Source organism: Haematobia irritans, chromosome 3 (assembly GCF_050003625.1).
Source record: "Haematobia irritans isolate KBUSLIRL chromosome 3, ASM5000362v1, whole genome shotgun sequence".
In the NCBI taxonomy this organism is placed as follows: Eukaryota; Metazoa; Arthropoda; class Insecta; order Diptera; family Muscidae; genus Haematobia; species Haematobia irritans.
In genome coordinates this window covers 60,576,988-60,595,194 of record NC_134399.1, presented here as the reverse complement: position 1 = coordinate 60,595,194, position 18,207 = coordinate 60,576,988, and the positions used below count along the sequence as shown (strand labels likewise).

At 34.2% G+C, this 18,207-nt stretch overlaps 4 protein-coding genes and 1 long non-coding RNA gene across 5 annotated transcripts; 2 read left to right on the top strand and 3 right to left on the bottom strand.

The window, feature by feature from the left end:
• The first annotated feature begins 4,407 nt into the window (after window positions 1-4,407).
• Window positions 4,408-6,153, top strand: LOC142228438 (tetratricopeptide repeat protein 17). Its single transcript, XM_075298868.1, is given in 3 exon segments — window positions 4,408-4,985; window positions 4,988-5,554; window positions 5,619-6,153. Coding segments are annotated over 3 exon segments (1,392 nt in total). The 5' UTR covers window positions 4,408-4,466; the 3' UTR covers window positions 5,925-6,153.
• LOC142228437 (UPF0488 protein CG14286) lies at window positions 6,139-6,903 on the bottom strand. Its single transcript, XM_075298867.1, has 2 exons — window positions 6,517-6,903; window positions 6,139-6,458 (listed from the first exon to the last, which is right to left on the bottom strand). The coding sequence occupies exons 1-2, from the start codon at window positions 6,815-6,817 to the stop codon at window positions 6,166-6,168; spliced, it is 594 nt and encodes a 197-aa protein (XP_075154982.1). The 5' UTR covers window positions 6,818-6,903; the 3' UTR covers window positions 6,139-6,165.
• Window positions 6,904-8,735: 1,832 nt separating this feature from the next.
• lic (dual specificity mitogen-activated protein kinase kinase lic) lies at window positions 8,736-12,488 on the top strand. Its single transcript, XM_075298864.1, has 4 exons — window positions 8,736-9,290; window positions 9,349-9,739; window positions 11,072-11,204; window positions 11,271-12,488. Exons 1-4 carry the CDS (start codon window positions 9,232-9,234, stop codon window positions 11,675-11,677), a joined length of 990 nt encoding a protein of 329 aa, XP_075154979.1. The 5' UTR covers window positions 8,736-9,231; the 3' UTR covers window positions 11,678-12,488.
• A 1,006-nt stretch (window positions 12,489-13,494) lies between these two features.
• LOC142228439 (uncharacterized) lies at window positions 13,495-14,793 on the bottom strand. Its single transcript, XR_012720165.1, has 3 exons — window positions 14,164-14,793; window positions 13,826-14,067; window positions 13,495-13,758 (listed from the first exon to the last, which is right to left on the bottom strand). It is a non-coding gene; the product is annotated as an uncharacterized LOC142228439 (long non-coding RNA).
• A 1,714-nt stretch (window positions 14,794-16,507) lies between these two features.
• Window positions 16,508-17,641, bottom strand: Prosalpha4 (proteasome alpha4 subunit). Its single transcript, XM_075298865.1, has 3 exons — window positions 17,429-17,641; window positions 17,126-17,355; window positions 16,508-17,072 (listed from the first exon to the last, which is right to left on the bottom strand). The coding sequence occupies exons 1-3, from the start codon at window positions 17,525-17,527 to the stop codon at window positions 16,655-16,657; spliced, it is 747 nt and encodes a 248-aa protein (XP_075154980.1). The 5' UTR covers window positions 17,528-17,641; the 3' UTR covers window positions 16,508-16,654.
• Between the last annotated feature and the right edge of the window lie 566 nt (window positions 17,642-18,207).

Here is an 18,207-nt window from a genome sequence, read left to right as displayed (position 1 = left end):
CTTCCAACGCCACGAAGTGGTTGACCCGAATAATTGCAGTAACCCGATCACATGCTCTAACTGTGGACTGGCGCACCCTTCCAATAGCCGCGACTGCCCTGCAAGGGAAAAGGCTTTTAGAATTAAAAAAATCATGGTCGTTGAGAATCTATCCATCCGAGAGGCAAGATCTAAATATTCTGCCATTTTTTCGAATAGGTTTGATATTTTGGATCAAAATCTTGATGTGGCTTTTCCCCCCATTCGGCACAAGCCGAACTTTAAGCCTTTCGCTAATAACAGCAATGTGAGCAACAATCTTGATGCAGCAAAAGATCTTCATAAACAATTTTCGTTTGCGCGAGTCGCCAAACTGAATATAAATAAGGAACGAGAGGAGGCTAACGCAAGAAGGACACAAAAAGAGCACCAGGCTGCTTTACAAGAAGGTGAGACGTATAAAGCTCCAAACGGTGTAGGTATTATTGCAGCGGAGAATTTGAAGACATCTGGTTTTGAGAGAGCTATAAATGAATTAGCTAAGAAATTAAATAATTACATTGTTGTGGGTGCAAATGGCTCCGGAGGAGACCATTTGAACTTCATTCAAGATCTTCATCAAGATATGAATCGCTTTTTTGCTACGCAAGACGTCGAGTTGATAAAAGCTGGGGGGGCCACTAGCCTCTCAGTGTAATTTTGTTTTTTTCATTGTATTATTATTGTTAAAGAAAAGATGAGAATTTTACAACTGAATATTCAGAGCCTGAGAAAGAGAGAGAACAAAGATGTCTTGGAATTATTTCTTGAGACTAACAAGATAGACATAGCACTACTGTCTGAAACATGGTTGACTGATAATTCGACTACAAGCATTTGTAATTTTAATTATGTTTATAAGAACAGGAGTGATGGATATGGAGGTGTAGGCATCTACATTAGAAGAGATATATCATTTTCAATTTTGGACAAATTTCCTGTTGGGGAAGTGGTTGGTATTCGTACTCATAATTTGAGGAAAAATGTCTGTGTTGTTTCGGCTTACATACCACCTAATACCTCAAACGGTGCTTTTAAGGCGATTATTTCCAGTTTCATTGACTCTGTTGAGAACATGTCCCTTCCGATGATTTTTGGCGGTGATTTGAATGCCAAATCGCATCTTTGGGGGTCTCCAGTTTCTGATACGAGAGGTGACATTCTTGCAGATTTGATGTATGGTTCTTCTTTTTGCTGTCTCAACACTGGTGACTACACTTTTTCTGTTCGTGATGGCCAATTCTCTTTTCTTGATGTTACGTTCTGCAGAAACTTTGTTCGAAATCCGAGTTGGTCTGTTCGGAAGGCAAAACTGACTAACAGTAATCATTTTCCCATTGTAATTGAAATCTGTGATATTGATCCGGCACCAAGGGGTTTCTACAAAGTGTGCCATCGCCGTGTATTAGACGGTGTTAGTCGTTTGAGTGTGGGCACCTCATATGAGGAATTCAGTTCCAAAATGGATTCTATAATTCAAAATTGTTCGGAATACATAGATTCTAGGAACAAATATAAACCCAAACCATGGTGGGACCCCGAGGCCTCAAGATTATTTCGAAGGCGCAATGCTCTTAGATTGAAATATCACCGATACAGAACTTATGAGAACTGTCAAGATTGGATTATGGCTGACAATGAATTGAAGAACTATATTGGAACTTTAAAGAAATCGAATTTTCAAGCCTTCCTCTCTGAAGTCTCTTCGGCTTGCTCTCCGAGGGAGGTTTGGGATAAAGTGAAGAACGTGCGGAAATTTGGTAAGGAAAAAAATATAAACAACATCTGGAATGAGGAACAGAAAGAGTGTTTTATCAATATGGTCACAGAATCTGCTCCCATTAACATCCCGCCGCCGCTCTCAACTGATTTTAAAAATAGAGACCCATTACCTCAATTCGGAGTATGTGATTTTGAATCGTTCATTAGATCAAGAAATCCCGGATCTGCAGCTGGTGCTGATAAGATAACTTATGAAATGATTATTAATTTAAAGGACTCAGACAGAATTGCGTTTTTCGAAATCCTGAAGAAGCTTTTCGAGGACGGTATTTTTCCTAATTCCTGGAGGAGAATTCTTTTAACGCCGGTCCCAAAGAGGAACAAAGATGCCACCATGATCGTAAACTTTAGACCGATATCGCTTCTGAGTGTACATGTCAAATTAATAGAAGGTGTGCTGAAAAATCTGATTAATGAACATATCAGATCATTTAACCTGCTCCCTGAACGCTCTTATGCCTTTAGACCTCATCATTCGACAGCCATGTGCATAAACGACCTTGTGAATTTTGTGGCCGACCTGAAGTCGAGGTCAATGCATGTAATGGGTATGTGTGTTGATGTGGAGAAAGCGTATGATTGCACAGATATAGAGGTTCTGAAGGATGTCATGGAAATTTTGGGCTTTAACAGTCACATTACTTGGTGGATCTATGAATTTTTTAGAGAAAGGATATTAATTTGCGGGACAAAGTCGAAAGAGACATTTGGTGGACTAGCTCAAGGGAGTGGGCTGAGTCCAATTCTTTTTAACTTATACACCATTTCACTTCATCATGTCAATTCGAGTCAATGTCGTTTATTTCAATATGCAGATGACTTTGTTTTGATCTGTTATGACAAGGATTTTAACAGTACCAAGACATTGCTTCAGTCTAAAATTATTGACTTTAAGGCAAGATGTAATGAAAAGAGTCTTAATTTCAACATGGCCAAGACAAGTGTGGTTCACTTTAACAGAAGACAACGAGATTTGAACATATGCGTTGAAAACACACTCCTGAATCAAGTACAGGAAATGAAATACCTAGGTGTGGTGATCTCGACAAATGGTTCGTCGAACGAACATGTGGACTTTACGATCAGGGAGATTGAAAAGAAATGCCGCTTCATGAATATTATCAATGGGTGTCGTTTTGGAGTGCATCCGATTAAGGCATTACTTTTTTATAAAGCATTTGTGAGGTCGAAAGCTGAATATGGAGCCTCGGCTCTTTCAAATATGTCTCAAGTTGCTTCTGGCAGAATTAAAAGTTGCCTTAATAATGTCCTGAGAAAGGCCCTGGGTCTCATACGCACAACACCTGTTTCAGTCATATATCATATGGCTGGTGAATTGCCTCCTGACAAGAGATTTGAATTGGCAACGGCAAAGGAACTAATAAAAGTTTTTGCGTTGAACCTTCCGGCAAAGGAGATAATGGCTGTTCGGGATCGTCCATTGAATTCTAGTTACTACAGAATCTATCATCAATTCCAGCATATTTTTGAAGACGTCGCACAGATCTCTGAATCAATCATTAAGCCAAGTAATATAAAGTTTGATGAGGACTTTTTCAAAGGAGCTGTCAAAAATAAGGCTGAAGCTAGCGTTGAACTGGTTAGGAGTCTGAGGTTGGAGAAGGAGGCGGATCTACAAGATAGAAAGTTTGATTTAATCTTCACGGATGGCTCAGTGCATGCTGAATATACGGGGGCTGCTTTCTACCACCAGGCTTCTGGTTTGGTTCAGGCCTTCTGTGTCACCAAAAGACTGTCTTCTATGTCGGCGGAGCTTGTTGCGTTATATAAAGCTCTTGAATTTGCTACAAACAACGGGCTGACAAATATTGCATTTTTAACGGATAGTCTAGCTGGAGTTCAAGCGCTTAAAAACAACGGAGGACTTAATTTTTTGGCACATCAATTTCTGGCTCTTGCAAATGAACACTGTGGAAGCATCGAAATACATTTCATTCCCGGGCACATGGGAATACCTCACAATGAGAAAGTGGATGAAGCAGCGAAAAAGGCATTTGAAGAGGGATGGCGTTTAGATTTGAAATGGCCCTTAGGTGATGCTATTCGTACAATAGAGGAAAAATTGTGGTTGAAATGGTCAACGGAATATATACAAGAGGCGTCAGTACGAAATTCCTGTTACTTCAGAATCTTTCCGACGGTGCGGAAGAAGCCGTGGTTCGGTAATGTGGCAGTGAATACTCTTCAGTGTAAAGCAATTAATAGAATACTGAGTGACAATGCATTCTGCAATTCTACACTTTATAAGGTGCGAGTAGCTGATTCTCCAGAGTGTGAGTCATGCGGTGGGGTGGAGACCCCATCCCATGTGATTTTTGAATGCCCTAGATTTTTCTTGGAAAGAACGCACTTCACCGAATTGGATGGTATATTTGATATTGAACAATTTGTTGACAAATTTGGTATAGAAGGTTTGAGCATTTTAGCGGATTTCTTGGAGAAGACTGGTCCATGCATTTAGTTTCATCACAGCATTGCGATGTCTATTAGTGTTGGCTTTGTGATTCCGGGCCAAATAAGTCTTCCAATAAGGGTGTTTTTTTTCATCGGCATTGGGAGCAACTTAAAAGGAAAAAAAAAAAAAAAAAAAAAAAAAAAAAAAAATAAATTTTCATAATTTGTAAACAATCGATCAATAATTATAAATGTGGTATAACACTCTCATATATTCAATACTTCTTCTGGACTTCAATGGGATATGGGCTTCAAATCACTACACACTTAAAGCGGAGGACGGTTTCATAAAAAGGAAATTGGATTCTCCATTTCATCTAAGAGAACCTTATTCATTAACCACTTTCATAGAACAAATGCGTTACAATGATTATGCCGAAAATGCATTTAGAAAAATGCAGAGGAAACGAAGTAAATTGGACGACCACATTCTACTTACAGCTCAACTTCTGCAAAATATTCTTGAGCGTTCCAAATGCGCTCGAGTATATATTAATATGACAGGATTAAGCGACTATCTCCGAACAACTGGAGCATCGATGAAACGACTTAAGTTCCCGGAAAAATTAGAAAAGGATGCCGAAGATGGCGAACCACTTTGTGGGAATTATGCAGAGATTGACCACCATAAAGATTCTTATAACCATTTAAAAAGTTTTACCACAGAAGTAATTAACACATTAACTATAGAAAGGGAAGAAACTTACTAAAGATTGAATTAGGATTAAAAGATGCGGAGAGTGTAACTGAAATCATATACAGTGTAGCTATGAAAGGACTTTTAAATAATCCAACTTCGTGGAAATTCCATATGTTAGGATCTTATTACTGGAGATTAGTTGGGAACGCAAAAAACGCTTTGGAATGTGCACGCCTATCTGTATATTTGGCGCCTGAAGGACACAAGGATATTCCCCTCCTAAGTCTAGGTACAATATTGGTCAGGGCAGAATTATGGGACGATGCTGAAATTATATTGAGAGCTGCTGTGAAAGAAGGACCCAACCATGTTGAAAATTATATTGCGCTAGGAACACTTTTAACATTGAAACACGAATTTGCCGAAGCAAGGGCATATTTTCTTATTGCAGAAAAACTTGACGCTCAAATGTACAGCAATTCGCAGAGAATAAGACAATTTATGGGATGTTTCGAACCATTGGATATTAACATAAGCAGGTTATTCCAGCATATAAAATATATGCTAAAAGAAATTAAAGAGGTGCATAAGCTGAGGCAGGCAATAACCCAATATCAGAATAAAATAATCCAAAATCAGGTAATTTCTTATATTACATTGTTATCAGTATCCGCTATAACTCCCAATGTTCTTAAACTACAAGGTCCCATTGGCTTCGCGCTATACGGAAAACGATCATAAGTCAAAGGCAGATCTTTTGAAACGTTATCAATATTGCAGTACAAGGAAATCGAGTGAAGGTCAAGAGCATGTTCTTTTCTGTGATTTCTATTCCGACCTACAAATGCAATTGGAGAGCAAACAATTTGATGCTGAGCTTCTAGACTGGCAAGTTAATCGCTATATAGCCACATTGTTCGAAAAACTTCCTTTCGAATACAAGAAGCACTTAGAAACTCTGTATAACAATGCCATTCCACTGCCATTAACAAATGTTAGCAACATATAAGGTTTTCTATTACTTTGGGAAATAGTGTTGTAATATGTTAAGATTAACTATTTTGTATGATATTGTTTAGTTATCAATCATGTCGTGATAGCCTTTTTAAGCAAATATTATTTGTGTTTTTCGTATATATATTGATTGATTACATACATTTATGAATGATTCCATTAGCTTTTAATAGCCTAGTATCAATTATATTAAAATTACTCTATAAGAATATTTTACGAAAATATGCATCTGTATTTCAATTTTTTATAGATAACATGTCAAAACTAATGCCATCATTTACTTCATCTATAGAAAAGTTAAATGTAAAAGCAGTGCCACCCGCTGTAAGATTGAGTTTTACAGGATTTAAACTATCTTGCTTTTTTTCGGATGGTGTCTGTGTATTACCATTACATTCGTTTTCGCTTGATGATGTGTCAAAGTTAAACTTAAAATCTTTTCCTGAACTCAGTATTGCTGACTTTTTGACAAAACTAGATTTTTTCCCATCGTCTGCTGAGGAGGTCTTAAATTTTATTTGTTTAGGAGCTGAAAATCATTTAAACAATTAAGAGAATCTTAGAAGTGGAATTGTTTAACTATTTACCCAGTGACATTTTCTTTTCCTCTTCTTTCATTTTTGCACGATAATCTCCCATTGATGATTTCATTACTTGACGTTTCTTAATAATGGGATTATGGCCCTTCAGTACTTTCAAATTTCTAAGGGTATCATCGGCGACTTTTTGACTCAACTTTCCAGAGTTTAAGGCAGTTTCCATTTGCTGAACACACCAACACAATTCTAATTCAAACTGTCTATCCATTTCCTCATTGCCACTACTGCTTGTATTGGACACAATTGGCATAGGTGGCTTAAATGTCTTTGGTTTTCTTAGTTTGCTCATTGTTTAGTTCAAGAAATATCTGTCTCAGCAATTAGTTTTTCCTGGACCCAATCACGTTCTAACAAAAACAAAACACAGTTTCTCGGGTATGGAAAATTCATTTCGTTGACATTTCTTAGTACCTTTTGGAAACCCAGAATGTACTTTGTAGGGTCCCATAAAGTACCTTTCTGATAGGTAGAAAATTTAAACAATAATAGGTCTGCTCGTGTCATCTTTTCCAGTAAAACCTTGCGAAAGAGTAATGCGCCGATTACACAGTACTTTGAACGACATTTGGGGGATTCTAAATTAAAGAATCAATAGAACTCAATAATAAAATAGTCATTTTAAATGCTATACATTAAAATTCAATATTAATTCCAATTTGTTTATTTGGTGGGACAAGCCCGCACTTCAAAATAATGTAGAGACGTCGAAAGTCAATTCACAATGCAGTTGTTTGCTGCACACCGTAAATAACACTTTGAGTCTTAAGTTCGAGTTTATGCCGCTAAAATCGAAAATAAATCTGTAAAAGCAGAATACAATTATAACTTTATATCGAGGAAAACTTACCCCTCAACACGTGTTTTTTGTGTTAAGGTGGGTATTAAGTTCGAGTTTAGGGTAGGTATTAAGTTCGAGTGTAGCCGCTAAAATCTCAATTTTTTACAATTACTTTTCTTATACTACGTTCGCACTAGACACGAAACCCTCTTAAACGAGGGTTTTGGCCGAAATCCTCCTAGATCTCAGTAGATTTGCAATAGGCAAATATCAGCTGGCTCGTAGAGGATTTCAACAAAATCTCTTTCAAAATCCCCTTTACTGCCTTGTACAACTGTTTTAGTACCAAAAATGCACTTTTTACAACCCTGCCCCAATTTTCCTTGTAGATGAATGTGTGTATGCGTGTACACATGCGGGTTTGTGTTTGTATTGATATACTTATGCTATGTTCCCACAGACTCGTTTCCTCATTCGTTTTTCCAAAACATTTCACCGTTGTGATGTTTTAGTTTTACAGTTACCATGGAAATTACAAATTCACATTTACTCGAAATTCCATATATGCAACCTATGTCCAAATAAAAACTTTTTTCGCACCAACAAACAGAGTACCGGCCTTTATGGCGAAAACGACTCGTTTTGAAGTGCTTATAAAGGGATAACATTTCAAACCCCCAAAACATGCTTGGTGAGAACACCGTATTACAAACAGCTGTTAAATCCTCAAATCTACAAAAAAAAGAAATCTCGTTATTTTACCAATCCGAGCGCTTGATATTTGTAAAGATTTTGGTTGTAAATAGCGAGATTTCGTGTCTAGTGCGAACGTAGTATTAATTAATCCACTTTAAGGAATACAATCTTTGTGAACATTTGCTTTGGGCTATTCCCCATCAAGTTATAATAAAATTATCAACAAATATATATAATTTTATGTCCTTTCCCAACAAACACAAGGATGAGCATTTTTCATAGGTAACGCCATATCAATTTGATAGTGAATCTCATTTCCAACATTAGTTCAAATGGCCTTGCAAGTTGTTTGTTTTCAGCAAATTTTCGATTAAAGGTAAGTACTATGTTCACTTTTCGCGTTGAAATTTTCGTAGTTACTTTATAAGAACAGTTCAATATAAAGCAGATAAATTAACTCAATTGATCCGATGTTTCTTGTTTCTCTAGATTTCGACAAGACTTTACAGGAATAAGTTTGTTTTCTTTTATAATTTCTATTATTTAAGGAAAAGTAATCGCGAAAATAAAGTGGTTTTCAACTCGAAAACCGAACGTAGTACCCACCTTAAAGTGAAATTTAGTTTGAAAAGTTGTTGGTAATATGTTGAAAATTGTAATAAGCTGTTTCATTGATAATACCTTTTCAAATATGCCTTGAATTTAATTTGCTTTACTGTCCTATTCAAGTAACCCGACAAGAAAGAAAACGAAAAGGAGACAGACAAAAATTCATTTTTACAAAAATTTTTTAATTTGCATTGCTAAGCCTTTATATACTTTTCTGGTCAAATCTTCTATTATATCTGTATAAGGTAAACTTTATAAGTGAACGAATCAGACAAAATGTTGTAATAAGTCTACACCAGAAAAATACCAAATATCTGAATTAGGCCGACGAGAACTAAGAGCAAATTAATTTCAAAGGTCCCACGCAAAGTATATTTCAGCAAAAGAGCTAATTATAAAATTGGTACTGTTGAGTTAATCAACCAAATAATATTCGAATGCAAGAATAAAAAAACCTAAATTAGCAAAAGTCAGGAAGAAGTAAAAACTCTTTTTCCAAACGTGAAATCCAAATACAGTGATAAACACTGACACACACTCCCATTGAAATATAAGCAACAAAAACACTTACCCAACTCATACAGCCTCACAGGCATTCACTGATTTTTTTATATATAACCATGTCCAGACCAAAACCTAACCTACGTATGACCATACAAAAAGAACCGGAGCCAGAATTGTAAGCAAATAAGTGTTATTGAAACGAAATGTTAAAATAATAATGTCAATAATTTTAGAGTACCTCCACGTAATTTGGATTCAAGCACAACTATACAGATTGGAGACCGAACCTTCGCCATTGATGCAGACAGTTTGGAAAAAATATGTGATTTGGGTCGTGGCGCTTATGGAATTGTGGAGAAAATGCGGCACGAACAAACAGGAACCGTGATGGCCGTTAAACGGATTACTGCCACAGTCAATCGAAAAGAACAAAAGCGCCTTTTGATGGATTTGGACATTTCAATGCGTTCTAGCGACTGTCCATACACAGTTCACTTTTATGGCGCTCTATTTCGTGAAGGTGATGTTTGGATATGCATGGAGGTGATGGACACGAGTTTGGATAAGTTTTATCCCAAAGTATTCAAAAATAATCTGATTATGGAAGAAAGCGTTTTGGGAAAGGTAAGAGTATGAATATGACGACTATATAGAACTAACAAAAGTATTTAATATGTATAATATCTGTAATACTTGATATGGCAAACTCAAAAGCCTCCATGTTGCAGTAGTTAGCATGCCTGCATAGCGTACACAATTATATGGATACCAATTTCATCGAACACAAAACAATTTTGCATTCAATGCAATATAGAAAGTTGAAAAAGCAATAACAGAAAATTGCAAAATATTCAAGATAAAACAAATAAAAAACATATAGATCTCAAGCTCGAAAAAAACATAGAATTTTCATTTTAAAACTTCTTTAAAGTGGTAATGTCCTAACTCATCTATAAAAAGGAGTTCCCCTGTCATAGAGCTAAACTAAATTAAAAAAAATAAATCTAGTATACTAAACACGTGATGCATAAAGAAAATTTATTAATTTAATAGGAACATGGATGATACCAAATTAATATATTGTTAATGGGGGAAAATGTATATACGAAGAGTTCTACTTGGTTGATCATTATTCGATTATTAGTGGCTATTACATTAATAAAAAATGAAAATTTATTATCTTCATAATTAGCTTCTAGGTTTTGCTATGGCAAGAATTTATATAAGACAACAACTTTGATTTGGCACTCTATTAGAATATTTGCTATGCTTGAGTATTAGGGTCTTAAAATTTAAAGTAAAAAGGTGCCTGTTCACGAATTACTTTCGTGAGTTGTCACGCTTAAAAGCTGTTCTTGAATACACTTTGCAACGTTACAGGCATGGAAAATGTACATGAACATTTTTTTCTGTGTGGGCCAAGTGTACAGCTATCGTATGCAAAGTTACAACAAATAACAGATTTGAAATTTTAATGTGTTTTTTATATATTTTGCACATAATATTGACTAAAATCATTTGAAGATGCCACGAAATGGTATTTTTAAAACTGTACAAAATTTGATTTGAACAAAAAATTCATCTGCCTGGTGTATATTTTTAGGGTTTTTTTCCTTTTTTCCACATTCTGCTGTAAAATCAGATGTTTACATTTTCGATCAGAAATTCCAAAAAGCAATCAGTGATAAAAGAGAAGTTCACCACTGTAGTATCATAATGGACTGAATCATATCAGTATCATAATGAGCATGCTAACCATTGAACCACGGTGGATCCATGATATACATGAAATATCATTTAAATATTGCTACAGTTTTGGAATATGTGGATTATGGCATTCATTCTAAGTTACAAATTTCAACTTCAATTGCAAAGAAAAAGTTCCAAAATATAAAACTCTGCTCGTTAATATAACTACAGACCATTTGTGAGATTTATTTTATTTCTATTTAACAGATTGCTATGTCAGTAGTAAATGCTCTTCACTATTTGCATGCTCAACTGAAAGTTATACACCGTGATGTGAAACCATCCAATATTCTCATCAATCGCAATGGTGAAGTAAAAATGTGCGACTTTGGTATATCAGGTAATGTTATGCACTACGTTTTTCTTTGCGATGAGTGCTAATCTATTTTCATTGAATTCTTTTAAGGTTATCTCGTCGATTCTGTTGCCAAAACCATAGATGCAGGTTGTAAACCATATATGGCACCCGAACGCATTGATCCCACTGGCAACCCTGCACAGTATGATATCCGTTCGGATGTTTGGTCCTTTGGCATAAGCATGATTGAAATGGCAACTGGTAAATTTCCCTACAATACCTGGAAAACTCCATTTGAGCAACTGAGACAAGTTGTCAAAGATGATCCACCGCGATTAGAACCCGGTAAATTTTCCCCTGAATTCGAAGATTTCATAACAAAATGTCTGCAAAAGAGTTACACAGCTCGTCCGAACTACGAACAATTATTACAACATCCGTTTATATCGGAGCATATAAAGCGCAATACAGATATATCGAAGTTTGTTGCAGAAATTTTAGATATAACTGAGTGATTGTTAGGGCCTGTAGAGAGGAAAGATAACAACCATCTACAGAAAAGCAAAGAATTAGTGTTTAAGCTGTTTGCCATTTTCATTTCAAAGAAACAAAATATTAATATGTAGTATATACAAAAAACATCATCTACGAAGGCTTCCACGCAATATTTTCAATTTGTGTGAATTTAGTGTATTTTTATAAGATGAAAAATATTCAGAGGAAAAGTTTTCGCATGCAGGTCAAGATGACAGAGCAAGATAATTGCTTATATTTTTCACTTGAAATATACATAGGGATGATTTTGTATGAAAGAAATGTTTACACATTTCAATTTAAGTAATAGCGATATGAGTATAAAAAAACTGAAGCTTGGTGTGTTTAGTACATGTTATATTGAAGATATTCTTTTTTGTTTGTTTGTTGTTCATCCTTTTCAAAATTCAATGATAGTCTGCCTTACACATTAAAATGTATAACAAGAAAAAAGTTGAAGTGTATTCTAATTGTATTACTGCAACAATTTATTATATTTGATACATTGTATTTTTATACATTTTTTAATTTGCAATTAAATTAAGTTTACGAAGAAAAACATAATCGCATACTACGAGTATCAACTCGCAATATACCTAGTAACAAAAACAAATACATACAGCAGCAGTTACAAGTCAATTATGTTAAATTATTAATGTAGAAAAAGAACAAAAGTGAATAAATATAAGAACGATTGTAAAAGAGCAAAGAAAATAATTGTAACGATATAATGAACTGTTTGAGTGCTTTAACGTTCTGAACACAAAAATAAATTAAATTTAAAGAAAACAACTTTGGTGCATCAATCTATTTTTATTAAGAAAATGTGACAACAAATTTCGCAACGAATGTTTGAAGCAATAGTTATGGGCATTTTTTTGTTAAGTTATATTGTAATATATGTTATATTTTTATAATTCTTTATCTAGCGAAAAGAAATTCGTAAAATTTTTAGAAGTATATTGTTACCCAACGGATTTTAAAGATTCAATTTGTTATATTCCAGCTCTATTATTTTTAAAAGCCTTTAAATGCGCAACGCTAACCATTTGTTAGCTGTTATGCCTTATCTTGAGAGCAAATACTCCTAGAAGAACGTTTTTTTCACATTTTAAAAAACTAAAGCAGAGGGCATTGGATATCAAATTGGATATCGGAAAAATTGTCGACACCATTAACAGTTTGGATCCCGGATTCGAACGAAATTTCTTGCAATTTCTCTAGAATTGTCACAGCAAAAAACGAAACATAACAAAATTAAATGCGACACAAAATAAAATATAGAATTATTATTAGTTTATAATAAAATATAGAAAAAAACATATTTTTGAGATTTTCAAAGTAAAAAGTGAATAATATTGCGTTATATCTTATGGAGCCATGTCTACACACAAAAAATATTTTTTGATTTCAATCACGAAAATCGAGGATTCAATCATTTTTTTAATTGAAATGTCTTCAATCACGAAAATGATAGTATCAATCACCCATTTTGATTGAAAACCAACACGATTTTCAATTAAAATTTTAATTGACTTTTGTCACGGAATCAATTAATTGTGTGATTGAATCAATTAAAAACGTGATTGATTTTTAACATAAAATTCAATCACAGTTTTAATTGAATCAATTAAAATTTTAATTAATTTCGCGACAAAAATCAATCAACTATTTGATTCATTCAATTAAATAATTAATTGAAATTGGCTATAAATTTCGATCAAAAAATTTATATATTGCGACCCCAAAATCGTATTTAGTTTTTTTTTTATTCCTTTGAAATAAAAGAAAATATGTGTTTCTTATAAAACGTATTTACTATTTTATTATTTTTTAAATTATGCAATAGACAAATAAAGTTGGTTCTTGTCATTTGTGTTTTGTTCTAACAGAACTTACAAATACAATTAATATCCACAACAACTATAGGGTGAAAAAAAAAAATAAATTATATAAATCATTATCTTCCTTATAATAATAACCATGTTAGCATGTTCCTTCTAATATGTAGATGCGCCTAGATTTCCAATAAATCAGCAGCCTGTAAGCTAAATTAGTTTTTCTGAAAGTAAACAGAATAATTCGAATTTAATTTTGTTCAATTAAAAGTTAATTTTGTTAAACATTACCTGCATAGAATATCAAGTTCAATTCTTAGTTCCAGGTTGCAGATTTATAATCTTCTTTTGCAGTTGTAGTCTTTTAGCATAAAAAGGTGTATTAAGGAGCACGGTAATTTAATTTTAGTAACAATTCCTTTCCAAAATTTCCACACATTAAAATCGTCTATTAAAATTTGAACCAATCAAAGACAAAAATAATGGGAAAGCAATGTAATATTTGGTATTATATTGATGATACTTTGCAAATTCTGGAAATAGAAAAAAAATATAAATGGAAAATACATATTTTTATTATTTTCGGATATTTTTCATATTTTTAAATCCAAAAGAAAGAACTTTTTTACCATTACATAATTCAGCTCATTAGTTTATATATCAGATATACTGCTCTCTATTTGGGTTCAAACTGAAAAAGGAAGGTAAAACAAAAATGCAATTTAATGCCAACGCCACTTCGCAACTTCAAGGTGAATCTTCCAACAAACCCATACCGCTCTTGGTTTTAAGAAAACTAGGAGTGAAAAAAATTTATAATTTTTAAAGATCAATACGGTACCCACTTTTTATTGCAAACATATTCTTATATATTTGATAAAATGATGGAGTTGATGGGATTGATTGGTCAATTTCACGAAATAAAATTGGTCACTAAAAGAAATGAATAAAAAATATATTATTTTAGTCCATTTAATGTAAACAGGCTTCAATGGACAACGGTATTCACGTAGATTGTTTTCCATTTTTACAATACCACAAAACACAAACACAGATAATTTCAAATGTGTTCTCTCATATATTTTTTTCAAACCTTTACCACGTGGCCGTTTGTTGTTGCACACTTTATTTATTTCAACCCTTTGCTATGATTTGTTGTTGCGTTCAAAATATTTATGCACACATTTTGAATGCAGCAGACAGAATGTCGCCAATCATGTTTTTCAATTTACGCGAAAAACAAAAACCCAACCGTTCGTTACGAGTTACTTCCACAGACTGATCTCTCCATCATACATTGTTGAATAAATACCCATTCTCTTGTTCTCTTTTCGCTCTTTCCATTGCTCAAAATTATTCAGTTTCAATCACAAAGGTGATTGGACCAATCACATGTGTAATTGGAAACGGAAAAAATTTCAATCACGTTTGTAATTGAAAATTATTTCCGAATTGATTAACAAATTGATTGAATCAATTAATATTTTAATTGGAAACGTAACAAATATCAATCATTTTTTTAATTGGTTTTTATTCGGATTTGATTAAATAATTAATTGAATCAATTAACATATTAATTGAATCCTTTTCCAAATTCAATTAAGTGTTTAATTGAAAAAATGTTGGTGATAATTTTTTGTGTGTATTCTTATATTCTCTCATTTTCCGACTTAGAGAGGATGAGATGAGTATACAATTAATACGGCGACAAATAAAGGATAAAAGAAACAAATTAAGTAAGTGTATGGTTTTTAAATGGTGTTCCTTGTTTGAAAAAGCCGCTTTTTGCAGGTTCAAAAGAATATTTTGTCTGGTGACATATAAACGTCATTTCCGTCGATCTATATTACAATTGTGGCATTTTTGAATGGAAACTTTCAACCATTCTTACATAGTCCAGAAGTCTTAAGATTTATATTCGTACTAAATATACTAGTTATATTTAAATTTACAACAACAATTTGATATGCGAAAACGATGTAAACAAAAAGTAAAAAATGTTTTACGATTGCAATTTACCAATAGAAAAAAATGTCGATAAATTAAGCTCCATATCGACTTCCGCGATAAAAAATGTCGATATCGAATGTCGTTACTATCCCGCAGGTTTTAGGGAATTCGAGTTTGCATATAGCAGCAGCTAATTCAGCAAGCGAGGCGAAGGGCTCACTTCTTTCCATAAACGCAACACACAAGTTTTTAGAATTTCGAGGAATTTATAGGTAGAAATTAGCGCAGAGTTGAGTTACATGATCCATAAATGAAAAAATGAGATTTAAAAGCTCAGGAAGACAAAAATTATTTACATTTTTTTGCAGCTATGTCGGGATATGGATCTGCATGGGTTGCTTACAAATATAAGATAAACCATAAGACACTTTCCACACTATAAAGTCAAATTTAAAAATCGACTTGTATTGAGACTACATCCGATTAATGAGAAAAACATAGAATCGGGCAGCTATATCGAAATACTTCATAACGGCTTATATGATACCACATTACCACAAAGTGAACGCAACCCTTCATAATTCTAACCATTGACCTAATTTACATTTCACCTATTTGCTAACTTTTTGCATCGAAACAAAAAGGATGGGCGGATATCTGATACGACATTTACGCTTCAGTGTCATAAAATCTGCTCAAGGGAACATAATATCGCTGATAGAAACATAGGTTCCGTTGGCATTACCCACAGGCCTTGCACTGTGCATATGCTATAGCAATAAACAGGAATAACGTTATCCACAGGCGGTTATTCAAATAGACATTGATATTGGCTTTTCTATTAGTGTAGGAGAAAGTAGATGTCATGGCATACGGAACCCTTATTTGAGATATCTACAACCGATCATTTATATGGTATATATTGGTAATATTTCCCCGCCGATAGTGGGACAATATCCTAATCTGTAGAATGAACTTTTTCCGTTCCTGGTATAATCGATATTGCCGACTGTCAAATATTGATTTAACTTTTTACTCAAAACGATGTTTTTGTTTTATTTCCACACATAGAAAATCTAAATAATTAAACCAGATGACGATATTACTAAAGACCATGTGCTACACACAGTTTGTAAATCAAGATACTACATCTATATATCATGTTTCCATTTATTTCTTTTGTTTCTTCTTTTCAGCTTCTTCCTCTTTCTCCTTCTCGATGACAGCCACATATTGCTCAATGGTTTGAGCATCGAGCATTTTCAAAGGTTTATTCTTTTCCATCACAGCAATTTCCAGATTCTTCTGTCCGGATTGTGCCACTTCCAGTAGAGCTTTGATTGCTAGTTTTACGGCACCATTTTCCGTGGCAACTTCTTCATCTTTGTATTGTTTTTCTAAAAACTCTCGTACGGTTTTGGCTGAACGGCCTGTAGCGTTCGCCTTCCATTCATAGTAGATACCCGATGGTTCAGTTTGATATAGATGCGGTGTACCATCATAATCGAAACCGCCAATGAGACATGATATACCAAATGGACGACGGCCATTACTCTGTGTGTACTTCTGTTTTAATTGGGCAATATATCTGTAATAAAATAATTAAAATGGGAAATTTTGTAAAACTATGACAACAAATACCTCGTTATATACTCCAATGTCACTGGATCTTCAACATTCAGTTTGTGACTTTGACATTCGACTTGGGCACGGTTAATTAAAATACGAGCGTCTGCTGTCAGACCAGCGAAAGCCATTACTACATGGTGGTCCAATAGGCAGATTTTTCGCACTGTGCGCTCTTCCTGAAGTTTTGCCACAGATTTCTTTTCTACACCCAAAACAACACAGTTTGCACCACGAACACCGACCTACAAAGACAAAAAGAGTGGATGAACGACTCCATAAATAGTTACTTAAAACGAGGTTAAGTCTGTTTCATACCGCAGTGGATCCTTTCCGCACGGCCTCCTGGGCATATTCAACCTGAAGCAAGTGACCATCTGGAGAAAATATAGTTACAGCACGATCGTAACGCGACATAATTTTTTACCAAATAGGTGAAGTACTTTGGAAATTGAATGAAATAATCGCGCTAAAGGAAACACCGACGATTATTTGCAAAAATCAAAAACTGTTTGTCAGCTTCAGTGATGATATCTATCGTAGCATAAGTATATACTACTTTTCCCACAATTGTTGAATTGGGAACGATTCCTATTCTGAGTAGTTTGGTAATTCCTTAAGGCAAACAGTGTTGCCAGTTTGAACTTATATTCTCTAAATTCAAATATACGCACCCAATAAACACAGGATGAGCGTTTTTCAAATGCAACAACTTTTCCGTTTGAAGGCCGGTATGCACCTCTAGCGAAATTTTCGGTAGCAAAAATTTATTTAAGTCTACAACAAAAAAACAGGGCTTTGTACACAAATTTTAAACCAGCTAATCGCTTTTAAAAATTGTTAATATATGTCAGATTGTTCCAAAAACATTAGCAGACTGCTTAAGTTAACGTTTTCCAGGTCCGCTTGTAATCTGAAGCTATATGCCCCTAAAATTTGCTTACGCCTTACACATAATGCAGGACACTCACACAAGAGGTGTTTTATTGATTCCTTTTCCTCCGCATCATGACAGCTCATACAATAGTCATTATACTTCGCACCCAGGATACACCTATTTAAAGGTAGTGTTAAAAAAACAAAAACAACTTTCTTCA

Bases quoted from the DNA above. Each gene is read 5' to 3' on its own strand.
- LOC142228437 (XM_075298867.1), bottom strand. From the start codon at position 6,817: ATGAGCAAACTAAGAAAACCAAAGACATTTAAGCCACCTATGCCAATT. The intron at 6,459-6,516 runs GTAAATAGTTAA...AATGATTTTCAG, and splicing joins GGAAAAGAAAATGTCACTGG to CTCCTAAACAAATAAAATTT.
- lic (XM_075298864.1), top strand. From the start codon at position 9,232: ATGTCCAGACCAAAACCTAACCTACGTATGACCATACAAAAAGAACCG. The intron at 9,291-9,348 runs GTAAGCAAATAA...CAATAATTTTAG, and splicing joins AAAGAACCGGAGCCAGAATT to AGTACCTCCACGTAATTTGG. The intron at 11,205-11,270 runs GTAATGTTATGC...AATTCTTTTAAG, and splicing joins GTGCGACTTTGGTATATCAG to GTTATCTCGTCGATTCTGTT.
- Prosalpha4 (XM_075298865.1), bottom strand. From the start codon at position 17,527: ATGTCGCGTTACGATCGTGCTGTAACTATATTTTCTCCAGATGGTCAC. The intron at 17,356-17,428 runs GTATGAAACAGA...TTGTCTTTGTAG, and splicing joins TGCGGAAAGGATCCACTGCG to GTCGGTGTTCGTGGTGCAAA. The intron at 17,073-17,125 runs GTATTTGTTGTC...ATTTTATTACAG, and splicing joins ACATTGGAGTATATAACGAG to ATATATTGCCCAATTAAAAC.